General features: G+C 34.0%; 1 protein-coding gene across 1 annotated transcript; it reads left to right on the top strand.

The window, feature by feature from the left end:
* Nucleotides 1-745: 745 nt before the first annotated feature.
* Nucleotides 746-26,570, top strand: LOC133198217 (uncharacterized). Its single transcript, XM_061334343.1, has 8 exons — nucleotides 746-842; nucleotides 996-1,088; nucleotides 4,763-4,858; nucleotides 5,253-5,382; nucleotides 9,745-9,872; nucleotides 17,987-18,087; nucleotides 22,572-22,713; nucleotides 26,386-26,570. Exons 1-8 carry the CDS (start codon nucleotides 746-748, stop codon nucleotides 26,568-26,570), a joined length of 972 nt encoding a protein of 323 aa, XP_061190327.1.

Genomic DNA, 26,570 nt, shown 5'->3' on the forward strand with positions numbered 1-26,570 from the left:
ACGTCACAATCATGTTTTAAGTAGACTGAACGATAAGTGAACGGTGAACGCAAGGTTATCGCAAAGTGAACAAACGGTGAACGCGAGCGCACGGTGAATGCTAAATGCGTAACTGTGAACGGAGAGCGAACGGTAAACGCATGCTGGACGAACGGTGAACGCAGGCTGAACGAAAGGTGAGCGAACGGAAGAATGGGAAAGTAGAACATTTCAGGGACTGAACGTATTGGTCATTCAAAAATTAAATTACACATGAATACTTACTGAATCGGGAGTCTCAACCAGAATGTATATCCTGTGACTGTCCGATAACTATAAGTCATATTCTTTAGGAGAGTTCCGATTTTACGCCTATTCGAGGTAGACTTTTTGGTAATGTTAGAACGATGTATGAAGTTTTTACAAATGTTAATGTTTAAACAATTTTGGAGTATTTACAAGAAACTGATTTTTACTGTAAAGTTTAGAAGTGAATAATTAGAGCAATTTTGATGAGAAATACATAGATCAATTTTATTTTTAACACTTTAAATTTTAAGTCCGTCTTATGGACGTTAATTGGAAACTTTTAAAGATGTTGTTTTGCAATTCTTATAAATTTTTAAAGCAGACAAAGCTTACATAATTATAATATTATGGCACCAGTTCATGAACTTTTTGATAACCCCTTGTTTGTACCTTTAAAACAATCGACGCCCTGAATAATTAATACACTCTGTCTTTACACCTGAACGAGAGTAACACAATGGAATATAAAAGATTGCCAGACGAAACATTTGTGTTTTCGGATCATTTTCATCAAATTCTTGAACCCTGTTTGGAGCCTGTGATAAAATTTTTAAGTGAGTAGCACCTTACGAAATTCTGACATACAAGTAAAATTTGATTCAAACAAATATACACAAGGGGGAAAATCATTTAAACAGTTTCAAAATTCTAGCAAATGCCAAACTTACGAACGAAACTTATTAGACTCTATTCCTTCAACTTTTCAGGTTTTAATGAACATTGTGATCAACCCGTTAACATAGTGGACTTCGGGACGTGCGACGGACAAGTTATTACTCCATTCCTGAAAATTCTTATTGGTAGGGATTTTTATTTTCTTTTACTCAGTCAATTCTCAATAATTAAACAAACTCGAACAAAACGAAGTAATAACAATTGTTAAACCTTTAAAAATGTGTTTATATATAAATTAATTCCAATAAAAGTCTTTCACTCAAACAAAGCAGACCTATGGTAATGCATTGTAATCATCACATTTTTTTAGTAATGGAATGTTTTTTGTTATGGATCCATCGTTCAGTTACAAGTAATTGTAATGTAATGCATTACTTTGAATTCATAAAATGTCATAAATGATCATTACTTTTCAATTACATTTCAATTACATTATGTATTTAAAACTCTTTTTATTATTGAATCTGAAACAAGTGAAGGTCACTGAGAGGATACTTTTTATTTATAATGTTAAAGTCTTAAAATTAAAATCTTATATCTTACCATTAGAAACATGTTTATTCAATGGTGATTGATAGACATATTGAATAATTGGTTTAATAGAAAACTTCTTGATAAGACAGTTATTAAATCAATTGAAGAGAGTAGAAAAACATTTAAAAAGAAATCATTGGTTTTAAAGAAAGCCATATAACAATTGACAGTACATGTATACAGTGACTACCAATTAAAATCAAACTATATTTTTCAACTTATTTTTTTTTTCTTTTCACAAAGTTCATCCTAGCAAGATACAAGATCAATCTGTTCTACTTGACACAAGGGGAAACTAAGTCCAGATGTCAATATTGATATTGTCCATCATTTATTTTTGGTAGCTTGAGAGTCACTTCCATCTTTAAACCTTTTATCTAGGTACCGGTCATTATCACCATTGATTGTGTTAAATCTATAACTTGATTAATTATGCCTGCCTAGCTAATTACAGGTACTAATTCATAAAATTATTAATACATTCTCATTTTTTACATCTATAGCGTTATCTGATCAGTTAATTAAATATGATTACTAAAGACTTATACTATGAAATTTTTATCACTTGTTTAAAAAAAATACAGAGGAACTATCACCAGAGACTGGACAAAAGTGTTCCTATCCACTTTCTCTGTTAAGTGTAGATTATTTGGTAAACTAAATGAAGCATATTGACCGAGCACAAAGTGTGAGAAAGTTAATTTATAGATACTTTTTTCTGTCTTTCTCGTAATGTGTAATGTAATTCATTACTTTAACAAAGTAATTGTAATTTGATTAAATACTTTTCTGAATAAGAGTAATGGTAATGGTAATTGTAATGGTAAAATTCCAAATAATTGTAATTAAATGCTTTACATTTCAAAGTCATTGACCCCAGGTGTGATACAGACACGTCACCATATACCGTTGAAGGGCTTCAAATTTAGACCTTTACTCGGCACTCAGGGCCATTGAGCAGTGAGGTTCTTTATCGTGCTAATGCCTATAGTGACACGGGGCCTCGGTTTTTAAGGTCTCATCCGAAAGACCCACAACTTTCACTTCAAAGTGCCGATCGCTTGACGGAGTAACAGTTACTACCTATTTTTCTCGACTTAGGTCAGTTGCGGCCCTTATTCGAACAAACGAACTTCCGATCACGGAGTGAGCGCTCTACCGACTGAGCTAGTATGACAGCCATAAAATGTGAATTTTATTTGAATCTACATGTACCTCGGTGTGGTCATATTCATAAAAATTAATGCGATCTTAAAAATCTTTACCACTCGAGTGATCGATCTCAAAAATCTACGAACAATACGAATCGGTGAACATGAAATAAAACACGGAATCCTGGAAATTCCAGAGGTAGCATCAGGAGGTTAAGGTTTTGCCAAAATGTCCAAAAATTTATTTTTACAATAGCTCCAAAACTATGTGAGGTATAACGTTAAAACTTTTACAGTTTATAAATATATCATTGATTAACAGATAGAAAGTATCACTTGAAAACAAATATTTAAATAAAAAAAATTTTGAGAAAAAAAAATCAAAAAATTTGCGTATTTTAAAAAAAATGCACCTCCTTAATTCTGTACTTTGAGTGAAAACCATCATTGCAGAAATTATATATGGTTATCAATGAAGGGCAAGTTGGACGTGAATGGTCTCTGAAAGGCTGTCATTGAAAGCATGACATGTATAAAGACAAGACCCCTATAAAATCCACCATGTGCAATGTACTTTCGGTTTCAAATCTTAACATTTGGACAAAATAAACAGGGAAAACAACTTTTCAGAGGCTATCGAAGTCCAACTTGCCTTTCATTGATAAACATATATTGTTTCTGCAATGATGGCTTTCACTAAAAGTACGGAATTAATTAGGTGTATTTTTTTAAAATGTATGCATTTTTTTAAAAAGAATTTTTCTCGATAAATATTTTTTAAAAGTTTTTGTAATCAAGTGATACTTTCTATCTGTTCATCAATGATATATTTATTTACTGTAAAAGTTTTAACTTTATAAATCACACAGTTTTGGAGCTATTGTAAAAATAAATTTTTGGACATGTTGACCTTTGGTAAAACCTTAAGAGAAGTAACCATCACTTGTCGACCAGTAAGAAGCTGCAATAATGTAGCCCTCTCCGATTTTAAGGTCACCTGAGTCATTTACGTGACTAATTGCTATCCATTTTTGTTCGTCGTCATGCGACTTGCGTTAACAATTAAACATTTTAAGCTTCTACTCTGAAACTGCTGAACCAATTTCAACAAAGTTTGACATATAGCATCTATTGGTGAAGGGGAACAAAAATTTTGAATTTCATGGTAATTAACACACAGTGGCCTAAGGGTGGTGCTAAAACCACCAAAACTAATGCAATATTTAAAAATCTCTTCATTACTCCTGGACATCAAGCCGTGAAACTGTGTGCATGATTATGATAATAAGCATTGAACCCTCTACCAAAGTTGTGAAATTCATGGCCCCGGGGTGACGGATTCTGTCGCTAGGGCGAGACTCTAATGATCATATAGTAAAATGCATTAATTCTATAAAAATCTTTTCCTCTGCTCCTGGTTATTAAGCTGATGAACTAAGTACTCAGATATGAGAAGGAAGAATGCCTCTTCCAAAATTGTGAATTTCATGACCCCTGGGTCATGGGTTCTTGTGTAAGGGCGAGGTTTTAATGATTATATAGCTAACCAATAATCATTGAGCCCTCTTTCAAAATTGTAAAATTCCAGGTCCCAGGGTCAGGGTCTCTAATGTTGGGCTCATCGATGACCTAGTGAACAAGCATACATTTTTAAAGCCTATTTCTTCCCCCTCCTCCATATAAATGAAAAGATGAATCAGTTCATGGTTTATGGTGGGCAAAGGTGCCACTATTTATAAATTGAGAAATTGTTAGCTCTTGAATCAGGGGTTAGGACGGTGCCTTATTGAATATACGTGAAATTACATATAAACGTACACCCTACGCCCAAAATACATTAACTCTCTACATACGGGGACTCATAATGTTCAAGGTATGTAAACTTAAATCCTATAGATATTTTGAAAATACGCTTTATTTACACACTCTAAGGTATTAATCACGAACTCTGCTGTTGTGAAGAAGAACCTTCCGCCTTCAAAATATAAATATTTCAATTTTGTATTTCAGCATGTCTTGCTACAATTACAATGTATAAGGCAACATAAAACAATACCGAGTTTAAATCTGATTGAGACTGTGATTTTATACATTTTTAGTCGATTTTTTTCCAGGTCAAATTAGAGCAAAGTCAATATCTGGAGAAATTGCTGTGTTTTTCAACGATCAAAAAACCAACGATTTCAACGCTTTGGTCAAAACTATTACAGGTTCTCCTTATCTTGTCGTATACATGTTTTATCTGATGATTATTCTGCTAAACACTTGTTTAATTAAATACCTTACAAAATCAAGTCAGATGCAAGTTTGACCGGCATTTTTTAAAAATATCTCCAAATTATATTTGCAATTTGAGAATTTTTAAAGTAGCCTTTTCAGTACGTAGAAACAAACAATATTTTCAACTTCTAAAGCTGAAAAATAGAAATTCCGAAAACCTCACTGCCCTGTTTGTGGTATTTGGATTCGGATAATGAAAATGATTTTACGTTTGGCTTGCAATGTTATTTATTTGTTTTTTATAATGTGAGATTTGTTATATTTAATTGTTTTTTTATATTTGATTTTTTTTAAGCTGAAAAAAATACATATTTGCTGTTTTAGTTTTCAAAGAAGAAATGAATGATCCTCTCCTCCGAATTTTCATCAATCCTAGCAATGCATATGGCCGCTGCCTTCCGGAATCCAGTATTGACATTGGTGTTTGCTCATTCATGGTGCACTGGCTATCCACGTATGTTATTACATGTATTTGATAGAGCCATAATTAATCTTTTTTTAATAAATGCAGTCGCTCATCATTAAACTTGTGTACTTTTAAATATTTACAATGAAATATATGGAGATAACGAACATTATTCAAGCTCAAAAGTCCATTAAACAATACAAAATAGGAGCAGAGCAATCACGGACCTCCAAACATCAGAGGTGGGATCAGGTGCCATGGAGTAGTGAGCATCCCCTGCCGACCGGTCACACCCGCCGTGTGCTCCTTGTCATCATCGGGAAATAGCGGAAAAATCCGTCGACAATTCAGTGTGTAAATAATGGCCTAACAATTACATGTAGTATGGAAAACGTCAGTCAGCATTTGACTCAATGATAAATTGTGTTTGCTGATAAGGTCACGCGATCGTATAATGTATACTACACCGCCTTCGGCGGCATATATTTTAGCGCCGTATTTTGGGGCATACTAGAAGTGTTCCTATTTTTTATATTCAAACCCATCAAATTCGAATATATGGCAATATTAAGGCATACAAGGAAAAAATGAGAAATAATTTACTGGATTTGGCTATTAAACACTTGCAAATTCAACGCAAAGGAGTGTAGGACATCGCAAAATATGCTTATATACGAGGGTTGTCCGTAAAGTTCGTGAACAACCATGATAATAACTAACAAACATAGATAAAATATATGAAAATTTTATATTCATTAAGTTCATGTTTCATTTCATTAATATTATCACACACTAAGCATAAATTAGTTAGATTTTTATCAGATAAAAAAGAAGACACACACTCATAGCCGGAGCACTAGAATGAAAATCATTGATGTTACCCGACGTCAAAGCTAACTACGTTTAATCTTTTCAACGTAGTCACATTTGACTCAACACATTTCTTATGTCGCTATAACCAATCATCAAAATGTGCACAAACTGTTCTGGTTTCATTCGAGAAATATTTAACACTTCCCGTCTCAGATCCTGCAAATCATCAAACCTCTGTCCACATAAAAACGACTTTATGTACGGAAATACGGCAAAGTCAATAGGGGCTAAATCCGGGCTGTAAGGAGGATGCTTAAGACACAGCCTCCGGTCATGAATGACATATTCTTTTCAAGGGATTTTGTTATTGGCTTTTTCGGTTTAGGAGAGTTCACATTTTTTTTTTACTTGACTGTTGTTTTGTTTCAGGATCATAGTAGTGGAACCAGCTTTCGTCGGTTGTAATAATTCTCTCCAAAAACCTTGCACCGCCTTTATTTTTTTTTTAATGAACAGTCTTGACAATTCTACTCTCTTCGACAAAATTTTAATTGTCAGAACTCTAGGCACCTACCGAGCACAGACACGACTCATATTAAGATCACAGGGTTCGACATTAAAGTTAGTCCGTTAGTCTCGGACTAATACATTTTCATTCGGACTAATAAAATCTATGGCTAATTAGAAATTTCTGGAAAAAATCAATAAATTACCGATGCAATGTTCGATTCTCGACAACTTTCACTTGAAAACCCCGCATGTATTTTTAGCTTTCTAGCTTCTTGGCGGGAAGTTAGGTAATTTCGAGTCAATTCGGCGCTCAGTTTGAAGGCTGATTGATATGAAATAAAACATTTCAGCGATCATGTTTTAGTATGACACATAAAGAAAGATGTCAGAAGATGTCGGACGTATAGAGAAAAACGAACGAGATCGGAAGTACGATCGCAGTTCCTGATCGCGAGATTTCAACGAATCTTTGAGTAAAGCATTTCAAGTAAATGCTTTATTTATTTCAAAAAATTATAAAAAGTACATTGCAATCTTATTTTTGGATTAACCGTTACAAAACATTGATGTTTTTTTTGACGGACTCATAAAATTGCGTGCGGACTAGTAAAAGTAAAGAAGCACTAGTCCGGCCGGACTAAAGCCTAAAAATGTTAGTGTCGAACCCTGGATCTTGAGTTAAAATTTCTTGAACCATATTCCACAGTTTCTTGCAGTTTCTCGAACTGATAGTCGCCGATCACTGTCAATCACGTCATGATCACGAATTTTATTTTTTACAGCACTGCAATCTTGGAATGATGGTTTTTCCTTTACGTATGTCATCCTCTAAACTGTCCCTTCCGTCCTAAAATCTTCTGTGCCACTTTAACACTGAAGATCGGCTTACTTTAGTATATTTTCCCGACTGTTTAAGGTATTTATGGGTCTCTGTTGGTGTTTTTCCAATGTCTACACAAAATTTCATCCCTGCTCTCTGATCCACCTTTTCCCGAAACGTTCCTTTTTCGAACAATATCGATCCTGTCTTGATAGATTCTAACCTCAATTTCTCTGCCATTTCGAAACTTTGGACGTTCAAATTTTGCAGGTTTGACGTTATAATTTTTTTCAACGTCATTATGTAAAGTCATCCAAATTTCCGCGGAATATTACAAAATACAAATAAAATATATAAAGTGATAAATAACTTTTTTTTAATTAAAACTTTGCCGTGCTCACCATCCAACGTCTAATAATGAAGTCATAATTAAAATTATACGTTTAAAATTTAATAAAATTTTAATTTTTTTAATTCACATACAGTACGAGGGTTGTCCGGTAAAATCGTGGACAAGTTGTCTAGAGTGAAAAATAGTCATCACTGCGTTGTAAAATGTTCACTACCTTTTAGGACATTTTTCATCAATATACAAATTTTATCAATATACAAATTTCAAATAGACATATGCTCAAATAAACAAAATATGAGACTACGTTATGTGTTGTATCGCCGTACGGCGCACGGATGATAACGTCAAAGTGTCTAAAGCAGCTTCACGTTTCTTCTTTGCTAAAAAAAAAAAGCTGGATAAAACCCACTCAAAGTCGGGGATTCCATTGATGCACATACTTGAGTTTCCCTTTATTCCTCCATAAACAGTCGAGGAACCAATCTTGCACACACATGGGACCTTCTGAAGATTTACTAGTAAGTTATGGTCAGTATTCTCACTATCATTCAACTAAATAGGCTTTCCTATATCGACGGTCTGCAGTGACAGCTTCTTATTCTTCTAGAGGACCCGATCAAAAAAAGCTTCTGCTTAGAAAACTCCCATTTCATTTGTATACTAAAGATCTAGTGATATTTTCGAATTTTTTTCTTCTGTAGTTAATTAAATTTCCTTTAGGAGGCATTACTACATCTATGGCAAACTAAACTACTCTCCGTTGCGCCGTAACGTCATTTTCATGTGTTGCGTTTACAACTTTCCCATTTCAAATGCTTGGGAAACTGCCAAAAATTAAGCAAATGCCTTGGAATTTTACAGAAGACGACATAATAGGTAGTGGATTAAAAATAGGATAACTTTACCCCAACCTTTTCTATTTAATACTTTTATTTCGAAATAATATTCGTTAATGAAACCCTTTTTTATCGTGCGCCGTAGGTCCGTACCCTGTGCACATTCAAGCATAATAAAATCTTTATTTTTGTCCATATTTAATCAAAAAAATAAGCTGCACTTAAATATGATAAATAAAGATTTGCTGAAAATTTCAGCTAAGTGCGCCCATTATTTTACGAGAAAAACGCTTTGTCCACGATTTTACTGGACAACCCTCGTAAAGGATTATAAATATGCTGATAATAAATATCTTTAACACAACTTTTATTTAATTAGCTTGTCCACGAACTTAAATGACTACCCTCGTACACGCTTATAAATGCATTTTTTTTTCTTCAAATATATCATGCAGCAACAATATTAGTATTCTTCCTACTACAGAATAATGTATTCTAAATGTATAAATTTATATAATTTTTACTTCCTATATCTTTTTATCAGCGTGTGACCAAAAATTTTGAGGATTTTGATAATGACTCATATGAGGACTACATATAATGGAATATATTGTTTTATGTCATTACCTATCGTGTTTTATTTCTTATACGGCTGTTTGATAGATTGTTTGATTAACATTATACGGCGGAATGGAATCTAATACATGATCAAACCTTATACAACTGTATTTGTACATCTTTATAAAACGGTCACATTAATATTATGCATAAACCCATTTGTAATGCGACTCCTAAAATTAAGCATTTATCTATTTGCGATCTCGGAAATAGTAACACTCTTAATTTTTGTGACATCACGCATTTTGTGCAAACACTTTGAATACTTCCCCTTAGATTTTCAATTTTATCATGGTTAATCCTTCAAAATTATACGTAGATGAGTGAGAATATTCAGACAGAGCATTTCAAGTTTTCAACTAAAACAAAATAATACACAAAATAGGTTCATTTCTCCCTACGGAATTCGAAGATGCACTTTCTAATTGAGAAGTAAAGAAAAAATTCCATATTTTTTTTAGGCCGATACGTCTCGAAAAGGATTTAATTTACCTGCCTGGAAAGTCTGAAAACAAAGAAGTTATAGAAAAAGCTGCCGCCCAAGATTGGAAGAATTTTCTCTCCTTGAGATCCCGAGAGATGAAAAAAGGTAATCCAATGCCAAAAGATTATGATTCCTACAAATAATTTTTTTTCATGAGAATAAGAGAAAAGCACTTCGATTCTTCATAACATATATTTTTCACGTATTCTGCTTAGTGCTTACAGCCAGTAAGGAGTGACTTCCAGGAATATTCAATTATATTTCGGTTAAGAGATAATTGGACCAAAATAGACCTCGCCAATGAAAGGTGTTGAACATTATAAAATTTAAAATAATAATTTAAATAGTCAAAGGAGCGTTTAAGATATGTGAACAATTAAGAAATAAGGTGTAATTTATTTAAACATCTATCGGGATACTGATACCTGGTCACGTGTTCAAAACTAACTACGTACCATCTAGTATTATTAAAAAGGCATAACTAACCAGTAACTACCCCAAGATTAATTATGACTAACTTCTAACAACTAATGCAAAATAATCACCCTAAACGCATCAGTATATACTGTAGATTCGTTAATGTATAGTCAACACTCGAAAAATAAAATTACTGGCTTTTATTCTTTTTAAGCTGGAGTGCATTAAAAAGTCTTCGTCATAAGAGCATTGGCGAATTTATATTCTCGCGATTTAACGTCTAAGTCTTGAGGGCGATTATAAGTCGTCATGTAAAAAAAAAAGGAATCTACACAAAAGTTGAATCCGTTGATCATATCGATTGTTTTTGTTGTCACTCAGAAATTAATACGTTCCAGTTTGGACGGATCAATATAGTGATAGATATTTTACAAATTCCTCATATACATTTTACAGCCAAGGTAGCTCAGTCGACAGTGCGCTCTTCGCGATAGAAAGATCGTGGGTTCAAACCCGGTCGCGACTGACCTAAGTCGATAAAAAATAGGTAGCAACTGTTCCTTCACCAAGCGGTCGGCACTTTAAAGTGAAAATTGCCGGCACATTTTTTGAAGCCCTTTATCGGTACAAATATATTTGGTGATCTTTCTATATGAGTGAAAAGATTTCGAAGTCAAACGGGACGCAAAACAACATAAAATCAATCAATCAAATAATTACCAGTTAAGGAAAAGAGTTTGGTTGATGTAGGCCTAGTAAACTAACATTCAAATATCAAACAAAGCTTGGATATTTGCTCAGTTAAAACAACACCAACTGTAGAAAAATAGGGTTTCATTCCTAGCTCTACCAGCTCTTTCCCTCTGCCGAATTCCTTTCCATTTTTCAATATTTTGCCCCACGCGATTCAATAGTAGACAATGGACTCTGTGTTGCAGAAGTATCGCTAGTTTTGAAATTCTTATCGATAATAAACTTCTACAATAGGCTTTCCTTTTACAAAAACACTCATTTTGAACATTAGCAAACGATCCGAATTAAACAATTATTAATGAAAACTGCATATAAAATGAGATTTAATTGATTGTTTGTTGTTTAACGTCCCTCTCGAGATTTTTTCACTCATATAGAGACGCCTATAAAATAACAAAAATGCAAGCATTGTCATTTGATAAAAACTGATTTTAAACTATAAATATTTTGTTTTTAAATTATTTTGAGAAAAAAAACATTGTACAAAAAAATCTTAATAGTTTCTTGGAACACTATAATTTGATACTGAAGATAATCCTAAGCAAAGTGAGCTCGTCTATTGGATATTAAACTTGTGGAGAACTTCAGTGATTAAAAATGAAACAAAATTGAAGGTTTTGAACTTGTTTAAAAAATGTTATGTGTTTTTTTTTGTCTTTTCATTGCAATAAAGGACTGATAAGACTTGGTAAAATATAAAAGCAACGCACTGTTTCTGCAATAACCTTCATGTTTATTATCATCATTTATTCACAGTTTTAGGTATATGTTCACTTATGTAATTTAGAGTCGATCAAAGTTACCGGTACTTGATTAAATGAACTTCAACTGATGTGTCTTATCTCCCTTTGCTTAAGACGTTAGTATGACTCAGTCGCTGTCCAGCGCTGTGCAGTGTACTACTGTACTTACATTTATACGAAAGATTGTCATTTTGCAGCGTAATTTTAAGAAATATCATAATCATGGCTAGACCTCACGATGTTCAAATAAGTTAGAACTTTTTTTTAAATTCCATTGCATATTTGTAAGATTTCAATATGTTTTATCTGTGTAATTTCAGTTGGATCATTCTCACCTTTCGACACTTCAGAGAATCACACACACACTCTCTCGTAATTTCCCCCTTTTTGTTTTTTGTAAGAATCCTTGAAATAATCTTTTTATTTTCCAAACACTTCCAGACAGTTTTCAATCAACAACTCGGACAAAGCATACATATATGATAATGATGCGGTTTAGTAGAAAAGACGTTAAATATTTTCACGAAGCACAGTGTAAATATAATAAAAAAATAACATTAGGTTTAAAAAGAGTGGAAATATGTGAAACATCTTTCTTTTAATTTAGCGAATGCATACACGTATTTTTTTTTCTTATAAAAATCGCTTTTTACAGTTATTATCATAGTAATAATTTCAAAAGTCCGACATTAAACCCACTTCCTTTTTCTGTGTGTATATATTTACAAACTGAATTGTTTAAATTTGTATTAGTTTATTTTAACAGAGACTATATACAGGATCTGATTTTCAAATTTTGTGTAAGACTGTAAAAATAGTAATATTAAAAATTGATTAATATCAGTCTTACGAACAATGGGGTATAAATTTTTTAACTGATCAATTTGTGCTCGAACTGTATAGTTATTTTCAAACTGCAATTGCTGAGCCAAACTGTGACAAGTATCTGCACCTTAATATTACGGTGCATGTATATACATATTTGTGATGCCGGTATGTTTTTGGCCGTATTTTTTTTTAATCATTTTTTTTTTTTTTTGTTTTAGCAGAATTAAGATGATGTCGTCATAAACTCGGGCAGAAAGAGCGCGTTCAAAGACGCCGACATTTTTCGTAAACCCCGTTTAGTATGAACTTCAATACCTCCATGATTATTTGAAGGAGGGGGGGGTATTTTTATGCGCCCGGATCGATAGATCGAGGGCGCATATTGTTTTTGTCCTGTCTGTCTGTTTGTCTGTCTGTTGTCAACTTTAACCTTCACCATAACTTTTGAACCATGAGAGAGAGAGACTTCATATTTGGTATGCATACTCCATTAAGTTCTTTCAAATGACACCAAGGTCAATGACCTTGTGACCTTGACTGTGACCTGTATGCTAAAAATAGCTTTTACGAACTTTGTTGCCGCAGGGTGCATAGTGTTTCACAAACACATGTTGTTCCTACATCTTTTTTGTACAGAATTTATTAGGCCTAGTAAAATTTGTATTGTAAGCTTCAGGTTAATGTTAATATTTAGCTATTCTTAGATGTAATTTTTACAGTTTCACTTAGAAAAAAACCATATTTTCATAATGCGCATCAATATATTATAACATCATGTATTTTAATCCTTTTGTCGCGTATCATATATTATTATACAAGAATAAGAATTTTGTTTCTTAAGTATTAATTTAGAATGAGTAATCATAGTTGGTGGAGAAAATCTTGATTTCTATGGGGTATTCACCTAGCTGCAGATCTGGTATGAAAAAATTCGGATGGACGACCAGAGGGCTAGTGACATCCATTGAAAAAAGTCTATATTTATTGCGCACAAAAAATGCGCTGTTTCTCGATTTAATTCTTCGTATATTTAAGTTTAAATATTACAAACCGTGTGTTCCTAACATATTCTTTTAAACTACTTCCATAATAAAACATTTCCCAAAGCCGTTGTAAATAGCCTTCCTTGGTCTGAAATTCAGACCATCGAAAAGAGAGTGTTGCAGAAACTCGCGATTATTCCCTAAATCGATAAGGACATTTAAATGCCCACGACGCCTGAGGAGTTATCTCTAAATATAGGTAATGCTACGTAAATGACTTTATTTATACGACGGGTATGTCCAGCTTGTTATAACAAAACATTTTTACATTTTACGTTTATTTCATGCATACTTTTTTCCGTAACATAGACTGGCGACCTGTAAGTAAACTTTTTTCACATCTATGGTCACTGTCGCCATATTGCACGAGAAAAGTCAGAACGATAAAAAGCACAATTAATGGCAAGTGCACCTCGCACATCTTTTTCAAAGATGTACTGTAGTCAGCGTGCGTTAATATTTTTAATTTATAAAAATGTGTCCAATAATCACGCGGTTGATGCAGTATCCAAGAAATTCCATTGAGTCATTTCAATTTACTTGTTCCAATTCAAATCTGAGCCACTAATTAACAGAACAATAATGAAACGAAATGCATATGAAAAAAATTAAATTATTAAAAGTAAAAGTACTTCATTTTTTAAGACATCGCCACTAAATAATAACATCAAATATATGTCTTAGTAGTTTTAGATCACAATATCAAGGAAAACAATTTAATTCTGCATGCATTTAAAATATTACCCATTAACTTTCTGACATTCTCCTCTGTCTTTCTCTCTCAAGAGAGATGTTACAGTGTACTTCCATTATATAAGAAAAAATATGTATATATATGCCAGCCATTCCAGGATTCGAACTCCCATTCTCAAGAATCTTTGTATAGAGGTACACGCTTTACCACTAGACCAGCTCCGACAATGAAGTATCATCTGTTATTTTATGTGCACATTTTGCATTTCGGATGGATAACAATTTTTATTCGATTTTTGTGATTTTCAACAATATGCCTCTTTGAAACAAAAATTGGAAATAGCAGTTTTGAAGAAAAATCCTGTCTCTTTATGCGTATATCAAATTCATTCTGTTTCAAGGAGGCAATTTTTCATAACAATGGGGATTCCCTATTTGAAAAAGAGAAAACTTGACTTATTTTGCTATGTGACGTATTTACAAATTGGAAGTCGATATTCATTTTCTACATATTGTTCTACATTGTGCTGTACATACCGTTGTATCTGAAAAAAAAAATTAAGACCGTTTTCTTTTACTTAAATCTTTCTTTTAAACTGCTACAACTTTAGAGAAAATAACAAAAGAACTGCAACACCCTCTTTCTCCTATTTACACTGCCATCTTGGGTGGCAAGACAATTCTGTCCAACGTGCTCCGATCATACGTGACTTGTGCATACAGTTTTGTTGTGGAAGTAGTAAAAGAATATGTTAAGAACACACGGTTAGTAATATTTTTATATAAACTATGAAATAATCAGGAAACAGCGCTCTTTTTTGTGCGCAATAAATACACGCTTTTTTCAATGGGTGGCACTGTAGCTCTCTGGTCGTCCATCCCAATTTTTTTTCAGACCAGCGAGCTACAGATCTGCTGCTAGTATCACAAGTACTTGAGGACAGGACCCCCCTCCCCGTCCGAATATACACCCCGGGTCAAAAAATATTTTTTATGTCTTTTTTCATGAATTATTCTTACAGTACACAATTACAATGTTTTCCATATGAAAAATCCAAAAAAATAACGTAGAATTAACGTTTTATTTAAAAATCATACCCGCGGTATTATAAAAATAGAGAAGGGAAGTCACTTCCATTTGTTAACACTGAACCCCTCTGGGATATAAGGCCTAAAATATTTACCTACTGCATGTCACCAAAATGTGTCATGATATCTTGTTTCGGCAGATATTTTTGTCTTTAATCGTGCTATTTAATTGTCTAAGCATTTCACAATAATCCGAGTATTCATCGTCAAACGTGAAAAATGCTACAAGATTTGGAAACTACGGAAGTGATGCAAAAACGACACCTAGCGTGTAACTCTCCAATTCCGAGTGTTATAGAATTAAGGGAAAAGCCAGAGGTGTAAGAAAAAGTTTTGAAAATTTTTGATAAAGAAGTCGAAATTGATTTATTAGAATTTAATTCTGCTTCAGATTTCCGAGATGAGTGAGGGTAGTCGACAATATTCCCTTAAAGGATTTCATCATTTATACCAAATAGAGTTTTAAAAATCGCCTATTAGAAACATTATACATGTAAGACATGTAACACCCCCTCCCCCCGTGCGCCTTTCCCTTCTGCGTGGACATGGAATTTTCATTAACTAGTGTCTGCGGAAAGGTGGATATCCGTTAAATTAATGCTGTAGTGAATATAATATTTAGAACGATAAATTAGTTTTAAAAATCAATAAAGACATGAATTATTATTTAAAACTGTACAAAAATCGTTATTTTCCATTTGCTATGAATTCTGGACTCGCTACATGTATATTGTTTAATTGGGGGAGGGAGGAAGGGGGGGACAGATTAGAGAGTTGGAGAAAACAATTGACCATTTGATGAATGGCTGTATATCCCATGCAATATTTAGTCGTCAAAAGCTACGTACTTCAAGTGACAATTATCAAACCATGGCTGTTAGACAGGACGTACTTAAAGAAATTTTTAAGAAGTCTTAAATTTTATAAAAGTTAAGCTTCCGTGTGTTCAACAAAAATTATTAGCAGCTTGATATATATATATATATATATATATATATATATATATATATATATATATATATATATATATAGTCAAGTCCAGAAACAAACTCGGCAGTGCGACGCTAGAGTAAACGAAAGAATGAAAATAAAAAAGTGTTCCGATTTTCATTCTAAAGAATTAATATTGAAAAAAATTACACTTAAATTTCTTGGCAAATGATAATCATTGCATAAAAATTCTAAAATAATACACATACGTATATAGCTTCATATTATCGGAATTAAATTAAACAAGCATGTCCATGTTGAAAAGGGGGGGGGTGTTACATGTCTTATAATGTTATGCTACTTGGTATCAGTGATAAAATCCTTTGAAGGGAATATTGTCGACTACCCTCACTCATCTCGAAAATCTGAAGCAGAATTAAATTCTATAATGAATCAATTTCGACATCTTTATCAAAATTTTCCAAAACTTTTTCGTACACCTATGGCTTTTCCTTTAATTCTATAACACTCGGAACTCGAGTTACACGCTAGGTGTAGTTTTGCATCACTTCCGTAATTTCTACTTTGACATTTCCAAATCTTTTAGCATTTTTCACGTTTAACGATGAATACTCGGATTACTGTGAAATGCCTAGACAATTAAATACCACGATTAAAGACAAAAATATCTGCCGAAACAAGATATCATGATACGTTTCGGTGGCATGCAGTAGGTGAATGATATTTTAGGCCTGATATCCCAGAGGGGTCCAGTGTTAACAAATGGAAGTGACTTACCTTCTTTATTTTATAATACCTCGAGTATGATTTTTTAATAAAACGTTAATTCTGTGGTATATTTTGGATTTTTCATATGGAATACATTGTACATGTGTATTAAAAGAATAATTCTTGAAAAAAGAAATAAAAAATATTTTTTGATCCGGGGTGTATATTCGGAAAAGAGGTGGGGGGTCCTGTCCACAAGTACCTGTGGCTAGTATTCATCAAGATCACCCCATGATTAACAGCTCTCGTTTTCAGTTGCTGTGCTTAATTAACGACTAGTTCAAACAGAGTCGACTGCACTATAGAATCAGATAGTTCATCTGTTTGTTTGTTTATTGTTGTTTAACGTCCCTCTCGAGTATTTTTCACTCATATGGAGACGCCACCACATGCCGGTGGAGAGCTGCAAATTTTGACCTGTACTAGGCACTGAGGGCCAATGAACAGTGAGGGATCTTTTTCGTGCCAGCACCTACTGCGACACGGGACCTCGGTTTATACGGTCTCATTCGAAGGACAGGTCTCCACGTCCCACAGTGGGATTCGAACCCGCGACGTAAGGATCAACTCCTTACTCTGCGATTCTAGAGCAAACGCCACGCGGGCGACCTTTATAGTTCATCTGAAAAGATTATAACATTTATAACTATGTAAAAAAGCTAAAATTACCTCAATAAAATACGTTTAAATTACACCTGGTTTAATGCGTTATTTACACCTATGGGTCTTTGTGACTTCCATCAAACCACAAAATCAAAAACCTTAAGCAGGTAGCAATTACGCCTTCATTTCCCAATTAAGCAAAGGCATTTTATGTTCTAAACATAGTTTGACATTCTTTCATACCAATCTCTATATTTAGAAAGTAAAATCCTAGTGTTTAAAACTGTTTCTTATGACCTTTAACATGTCATCGATCTTTAAACATTTTTAGGTGCTGTGTTTCTCTGTGTTGTACTCTACTTCCCTACAGAATTATTTGAAATTCTTTGTGATGAATTCCATCAACTTTATGACAGAAATATCGTAACAAAGGTAACACTTCTTAAGTACTATTTAATTATTTTATTAATTATATGCAAGGCTTTGGAAAATATACAATTCCGATAGCTTCCGTACTGTGCTCCGGCAGTATCAATACAAAAATGGTTGCATCAAACAATGAGACCGTCTAGTTTAGAGAGTGAAACCTTATTTGTTGTTAAGGATAAAACATACTTTTATTAGAAATGAGCAATAAGTGTAATAGTTTATGTTCATGAAGATAACTAGAATAATGATCGCCAAAGTTATTTTTGAAAATTTTGTAATATGTCATAAAATGTGTGGAAAAATTTGTATAGATTTATATAGAAAATGCCACAAAGTCGCATAGTTGAACACCAAAGAATATCCACGATTTCTTTATATTTTAGGAATTTATTTACGCCATTTCTATTTAAATTCAGTCAAAAATTATATACCAATCCATGCATTGAATTTTTTATGTAATTTATTCTTAGTTACCGAATTACCCGTGTTGTGAAAGATGCTTACATACTTCAAGTTTTTGTTTAAAATACTGCTTCAAATCATGAGGCCATTATTTTCATACTGAATTGACGACGGATTTCTACCCGGTAATGCCAAAAGCACACGGCTCGTTTGACCGGTCGACAGGATATGGTTGCTACTCCATGGCGCCTGATCCACCTCTGATGATTTCCGAGGCCTGTTTGCTCTGTTCACAATTTATATAGTTTCATTGCTTGACTTTTGAGCATAATAAATGATCGTTATCCTTGTCAAGGGTGTAACTTTTTTAATTAACAGTTCTTGGAAAAGAAAAACTCCGGAAAACTGTTCAATGTACTTTATTTATCTTCCATCGACATGATGGTATTTGATGAAGTATTTTATAATGTTATATCATTAATGACATGGTGATCTGCAATAAATATGAAAACTTACGTACCGTCCATTCACACATTAAATATTTAAATGAAATTTATATCAAATATTCAATTCATAAACTAATTTACTGAAAATATAAAATACTTTAATTAAAATATCTTACCATGTAAACAGAGTTTAAGCTCCTAATTATAAGGCTAAGTTACGGACAATAACAGTCCTCGTTACGTCCGCCTATTTCAGAGGGTTTTCATCAAGTGATTTAAAATAATATTACTGCATGCAAAGGTTAATAAAATTCGCGCCAGCCATGCGCAATGACTGGAAAAACCAGTCAAACACAACCATACACATCCCATACTCACCGTAAGACATCCGAGATCATGAACTTTCAAACCATGAATGAATGAGATGACGCATGCGCAAATTATCATACATAGTAACATATAGTAAATAATAATCCTGTAACCTCTTCACATTTCATTTAGACTAGTCATTTGGTGTAATCATAAAAATATTAGATACTAACGCTGTTAGAGTATTGTTCCACGAAAACTGAAAAATGTGACTTAATTTATGTACGCGATCATTCAAAAAAGTGCGTAGTCTATTTCTGAGGCCTGTTTGTGCTCTGTTCACAATTTATATATTTTCATTGCTTGACTTTTGAGCATGATTACTAATCGTTATCTTCACCACCGCTTGACGTAAACTACTTGCCTGTGGCGAGCTGCAAATTTTGACCTATACTCTGCAATCAGGGCCATTGAGGAGTGAGGGATCTTTTTCGTGTCAGCACCTAATGCGACACGGGACCTCGGCTTATACAGTCTCATCCGAAGGACTGGACTCCACGTCCCATAGTGGGATTCGAACCCGCGACGTAAGGATTAACTCCTTACTTCGCAACTCTAGAGCAGACGCTCTAACCACTGTGCCACGCGGGCGACGACAGGATAAGTAAATTCTAATTGAAAAAGCAGCGGGCTATGTGGTCAACAAGCCTGGACTTTTATCGTGGGAAATTCTTATATAAAGTGTTATAATGTTGTACTTATTGATGGTAATGATTTTGGTAAAATGTTGTCATTGAAAATATTATAACAGTCCCCATGTAATAACATTACAGGAATTTTTGGAAACCCCCTCGTCCCCCCTTTTTTGAAAAATTCCTGGATTCGCTTTTGAAACCGCACTAAGTAGTGACAATTAATTACCAAGGCCTCTTGATTTATTACGCAGCACATTTAAGACTACAATTTCAAGGCGGAACCTAGAAGTTGACTGTGACATCATGGAAAACTAAAAATTCTTAACATGTAGTAGAGCATTAGCAGTTTTGTTGTTGGTTAAATCCCAGGCTACGCTTAAAAAAATTCTTGTTTGCAGTTACCGACCTATAATATTAAGAGTGGGTACATGTAGGTATTGGGGGGGGGGGAAGATTTTTGTTTTCCGGTTTTGGTTGGGTAACAAATCATAGAGATTTTCATAGGGTTACTAATCTTAAATAAGCTCCACTTATTATAAGCCACAAATTGATAAAACACATATCAAAAATAGAAAATGAAACAGTTTCAATATCCTGAAAACTTGAACGTTACCAAAAAAATCTCAAAAATGGCTGGAAAAAAGTTTGGATCAGGTGCATTTTAGGTGGGTCGGTAGGCAAATGCATACCAACATTTTTTTTTAATTTTAGGCCCCATATAGAAGTCACTGATAGCGATAAACTTGTCGATGTGACGTCATTCCCTAAAATTGCATGCAATGAGAGGCGGATCAAGTCATATTTTCACAAGGAAAAAAAATAATTTAAAATTAAAAAAATTAATTCTGGTTGTAACGCATCATTTGATTGGATTAAAATTTCACTTAATGTCGTATAAATTGGGTTGCCTACGTCACAATGACTTGCGTCAAAAACGTATCCGCCTGACGTTACATTTAAATTTTGTACAATTTGAAGTCATTTTTTAAGAGCAATCATTTTTTATTTCTTTAACTAAAGGAATGAAAATTAAATCAAGAGGAATGAAATTAATAGCTACCCAATTTATACGGTATAAAGTGGGTTGGAACAGTTTACGCTTTTTTATAGACCGCTTCGCGGTTTATAAAGCGTAAACTGCCCCAACCCACTTTATACCGTATAAATTAGGTAGCTATTAAATTCATTTCTTAAATAAAATATTATTTGCAGATATTTAAGAGGCTATTTACTTTAATGCGATGTCTTGTTTTAAATATTTTTCATATACTTTCCGTACATTTCCTAGTTTACCGATACTGTCGTATATTTGTATGCAGATACAAAGGAGGGAAATGTAAGGGTCCCAATACAAGGACATGCACTCAATGGATTATATACAGTATAATAAGGCCACAGGTTTTATTTATTTATTTGTTTATCTTTTTTTTTTTGTTTACCATTTTCTGTTTCAAAAAAAGGCATTGGGTCGTCGAAATGTGTGTCATTGCTTTTAGTGAGAAATTATCCTGTAATTATGACAGTTACCGCCATTTTGGGCTTGCACATGTGTTTATTTACGGTCATCTAAATGTTTGTAAAGGTCTCATATAGTGAAAAGCGCTCATTTGACTTAGATCTATTCTAACTGTTAAAACCGTTCAGCTGAGAAAAATCCGAAGAAAGATATCGGGACATTCATTATTTTTATTTCATGATTGGTGAAAATTAGAGTCGGCGGAATCGTAAACTAAAAGAAAAAAAAAACTTTTGCATAAGCTTTTACACATAAACTCTAGAAGCACTCAGCTAATTGAATAATGCTGCCACCCTGGTGATATCTTGAAAATGAATGAATTATTTCAATACTTAATTATTTGGCTAGGAAAAAAATTCAACATTATTTTTTTTTTCAGAAAAGCCAATTAAAGGCATTGTAAATATTAACTCAGCAAACTGAATGATGCTGCCACCCTGGTGATATCTTGAAAATGAATGAATTATTTCAATACTTAATGCATTTGGCTAGGAAAAAAGTTCAATATGATTTTTTTTTTCAGAAAAGCCAATTAAAGGCCATTGTAAATATTAAATTTACATTATCTTTACTTGTTTTGTAAAGCAAATTTTCTTGCAGTCTATAAAGTGTACCGGCCATTTACTTTGCGTCCCAGAGCACCATTGAAGCATTCGTTAATCTGTAATATTTGGTTATGGCATTTGAGAAAGCCAATTGTAAATCTTGAGTAAAGAAGTATCGCAACTATGTCGTTCCTTGATGACGGAAACGTTTAGCAGTTCCTCCCTTGCTTATACGTTCCATAGATATTGATTCATTTAGTCAGGCAAGCTTTTTGAAAAGTTTTTGTCTTTCTAATTGTCAATAGTCACTAGGCACTGCATGGGAGAGATGAAACAATTAGCGGGGAGAAACAATTTTACAAAGCATAGATACCTCAAATTATAATTGTCATAGATGGGGTAAAATTATTGCGGATTTTTGTAGTGACGTGGTACGGGATGATACCAGACGTCATCTCGAACCCGGTCGCCGAGCCATTTACGATATTTACTACCTATGTATCATCCTGTATGCGGTCACTACAAAACTATGTATAAATTTGTAAATCAAAAAAGTCTGAACTTGTTATAACAGGAAGAATTGTCAAACACAACCATACCAATGTACCCCTACAGAACAGAGACTGGACTCAGGGCACCGTTTGACGACATTGGACAACAGATTGGCATTCAACTTCTAGAACTGCGGAAAAGACCTGTAAGGTCCTGTGAAAATAGTAAGCATAGGTTACATTTACTTATGTTTTAAGCTCAACTAGGACGTGTGAACTTGTACGGCACAATAAAAAGGATATCGTACATGATGAAAATATATTTTGAACAGAGGATGTTATGCATGCCTCTTCTGATATAATAATAATAATAATAATATAATAATTGAGTTTTGAACTTACCTACTTGATTTGATTATGGACAAATAAATATTCACAAGAAATGATATTGCAAAACTGATTACAATTTTATGATTGAACAAGGTTTTTCTTCTTCCAAAATTGAGTAGTTTTTTCAACGAAATAAGTATATTTTCCCCTGTCTGTATCTTTGTGTCATGAAATCATTAAATGCAACGAAGTACTAGTAAAATATTTGATTTTTTTTTCAGCAAAGGAGTGTGATTGTGAAAATTTTGTTATATTGCATACTGTAATACATCACAGGTGTTTTTGACAACTTTGCGCGTTGCTCAAATATGTACCAAAACCTTTATAAATTGCGATAATTATAAATTCAACCCAATATTAATTTTCCTGATAATAATTGAAATAATCATAATCATGTAGCCAAGAGCAAAAAGAGCTATTGCCATGGCCATTTGTACGTGTGCGTAAATTTTGGAATATGGGTCATATCTCAGGAACCCTTTGGTCAATTTTTTTTTTCAAATTTGTCACAGAGTATCCTTGGCCCAAGGGCTTTCATTAATTTTAAAAGAAATGTGACCCGTAAACAAGGGGAGATAATAAGGGAAATAAAAACAAAAGTGCTAACTAAAAAATTTTCTCAAGAACCACTTGGCAGATTTTCACCAAACAAGGATGTGTTTTAGATTTAAATTTGTTCAAGGAATCACCCTGAGGCAAAGGACGTGGTCTAAAGGTCAGTTAAAAGTTTATCTAAAATTCCGTTTTGTTGAAACTTTGATATTTTGACATCTATAAAGACTAAGACCCTCAAATCTTGTTAGTTGATGCATCTTAGGTCCTTGTGTCTTGTTGACTAAAAAGGTAGGTCACGGTGATCTACTTTATGAATTAAATTATATTTTGATGCATATTTTGGACACTTTGAAGCCTATTATAATCAAAACTTGTCAGTGTATGCTTCTGACATCTGGCCTTGATGTGTGTCAACCAAAACTTGGGTCACCTTGACTACTTCTTGAAATTTACGGCTAATCATTTTAAGACTTTTAGGGTCATTATTTTGGATACTGAGAGGTTTAGATTCTTAAACCTTATCAATTGATGCTTCTTGGGGCCTTGAAACATATTTATCAAAGAGTAGGACACAGTGACCTACTTTTTAAATTTCGCAGGAATTTATTTTCAAATTGTTTGTTTATTGTTGTTAAACGTCCCTCTCGAGAATTTTTCACTCATATTGAGACGCCAACACTTGCCGTTAGATAGCTGCAAATTTTGACCTATACTAGGCAATCATGGCCATTGAGCAGTGAGAGATCTTTTTTCGTGCCAGCACCTACTGCGACACGGGACCTCGCTTTATACGGTCTCAACCGAAGGACCGGTCTCCTCCTCCCACAGTTGGATTCGAACCGCGACGTAAGGATCAACTCCTTACTCCGCGACTCTAGAGCAAACGCTTTAACCACTGCGCCACTATTTTCAAATTGTTTTAGATGCATATTTTGAACACTGTGAAGTCTTGGATCAATAAACCTTGTCAGTTGATGCATCGTAAGGCCTCGAAGTATATCAACCATAAAGTACATCAGTGACCTATTTTTTAGGCTATATTTAAATATATCACGGAATACTAGTAATTGGCTATGAATCATCAAACTTAGTTAATGCAGCTGTGGTCTTCGAAGTGTGTCAACCAAAGAGTAGGTCATGGTGTCCTTTTTTGGAATTTTAAGGCAATATCTCAATATTTCAAATAATTAGAGTCTTCATATCATCATAAATGGTTACTCGATGCATCTTTGGTCGCTGGAGCTTGTCAACTTAAAAGTAGGTCACTGTGACCTACTTTTGGAATTCCATGGCTATATCTTAATATTTCAGATACTAATTGGCTAAGATTTATCAAAATCCGTCACTTGATAGATTTGGAACCTTACATTGTGTCAAGTAAAATGTATGTTATGGTGACCTACTTTTAAGTTTTAACGCAATATCTAAATATCTCAATTAATAAGAGGCTTAGAATCATCAAACTTTATCGGTTGATGCATCTTTCGTCCTCGGAGTAAGTCAACTAAAATCTTTGGTCACGGTGACTCCTACAGATTGTTGATTGATTGTATGTTGTTTTACGTCCCGTTTGAGAAATTTTCACTCATACATGTAATTGTATGTTGTTTTACGTCCCGTTTGAGAATTTTTCACTCGTACATGCCACCATATACCAGTGAAGGGCTTCAAACTTGGACCTTTACTCGGCACTGATGGCCATTGAGCAGTGAGGGTTCTTTATCGTGGCAACGCCTACTGTGACACAAGGCCTCGGTTTTTAAGGTCTTATCTGAAGGACCTGCAATTTTCACTTCAAAGTGCTATGCGCTTTGGGAAGGAATAGTTGCTGCCTATTTTTTATCGATTTAGATCAGTCGCGACAGTGATTCGAACACACGACCTTAATTCCAATTACGGAGCAAGCGCTCTACCGACTGAGCTACAGTGACGGTGACCTACTTAAGAAATTCCATGGCTATACGTTTGTTTGATTATTGTTTAACGTCCCTCTCGAGAATTTTTCACTCATATGGAGACGCCACCACTTGCCGATGGAGAGCTGCAAATTTTTTACCTATACTCGGCACTCGGGGCCATTGAATAGTGAGGGATCTTTTTGTACAGGCACCTACTGCGACACGGGACCTCGGTTTATACGGTCTCATCTGAAGGACCGGTCTCCATGTCCAACAGTGGGATTCAACCCGCGAGGTAAGGATCAACTCCTTACTTCGCGACTCTAGAGTAGACGCTCTAACCACTGCGCCACGGGGGCGACTCTATGGCTATAATTAAGTATTTGAGACACTTATTGGCTTAGATTCATCAAACTGTGTCAGTTGATACATCTTTGGTCCTCGGAGTGTGTCAAATAAAAAAAAATGTAGGTCACGGTAACCTATTATTGGAATTTTAAGGCAATATCTTAATATTTCAAGTAATAAGAGGTTATGAAACATAAAGCTTTGCCAATTAGTGCATCTTGGGATCTCGGAGTATTGTCACGAAGACGGAGGTCAGGGTGACCTTATTCTTGAATTTCACAGCTATATCAAAATATTTCGGATAATAAAAGTTTTAGAATAATCAAACTTTGTCACGTCATGCATCTTGGGTCTTTGTAGTATTTCAACCAAAATCAGGTCACGTGACTTATTTTTGGAATTCCATGGCTATATTTAAATATTTCAGATAGTAATTGGCTTAAAGTCATAAAACCTCGTCAGTTGAAGTATCTTGGGTCCTCGGAGTTTGTTTTATAAAAAGTAACTAAATATGCCAAATTATACGTGGCTTAGAAAAGAAATGATAGGTCGTACAATCCCAAAATTTCGTCACTGTGACCTACTTTTGAAATTTTAAGGCTTTATATGAATATTTCAAAAGTATGGGGCTATGAATAGAAATGATAGCGTTGTACAATTTATCAGAAGAGGATTCTAGGCCTTGGGTCGCTGGTTTTTATTTCAGAAGATCTAGTTGCCGGTCTGAGGTTATGGATGTTTTGCAGCTTAATGGCGGGACTCCGTAAAACCAGAAATGACAAGGAAGCTGGTGAAATCTGTAACATGTATTTTGAACATTTAAGAGATCGGTTATCAGACTGGAATTATATTGATGTTTTCGTGTTTGATGTTATTTTCGAGAAAATGTAG

Source organism: Saccostrea echinata, unplaced genomic scaffold (assembly GCF_033153115.1).
Source record: "Saccostrea echinata isolate AGI-Se365-2 ecotype Australia unplaced genomic scaffold, CSIRO_AGI_Sech_v1 ptg000033l, whole genome shotgun sequence".
Taxonomy (NCBI): domain Eukaryota; kingdom Metazoa; phylum Mollusca; class Bivalvia; order Ostreida; family Ostreidae; genus Saccostrea; species Saccostrea echinata.

Bases quoted from the DNA above. Each gene is read 5' to 3' on its own strand.
- LOC133198217 (XM_061334343.1), top strand. From the start codon at position 746: ATGGAATATAAAAGATTGCCAGACGAAACATTTGTGTTTTCGGATCAT. The intron at 9,873-17,986 runs GTAATCCAATGC...AAACATTTTTAG, and splicing joins ATCCCGAGAGATGAAAAAAG to GTGCTGTGTTTCTCTGTGTT. The intron at 18,088-22,571 runs GTAACACTTCTT...TTGTTATAACAG, and splicing joins ACAGAAATATCGTAACAAAG to GAAGAATTGTCAAACACAAC.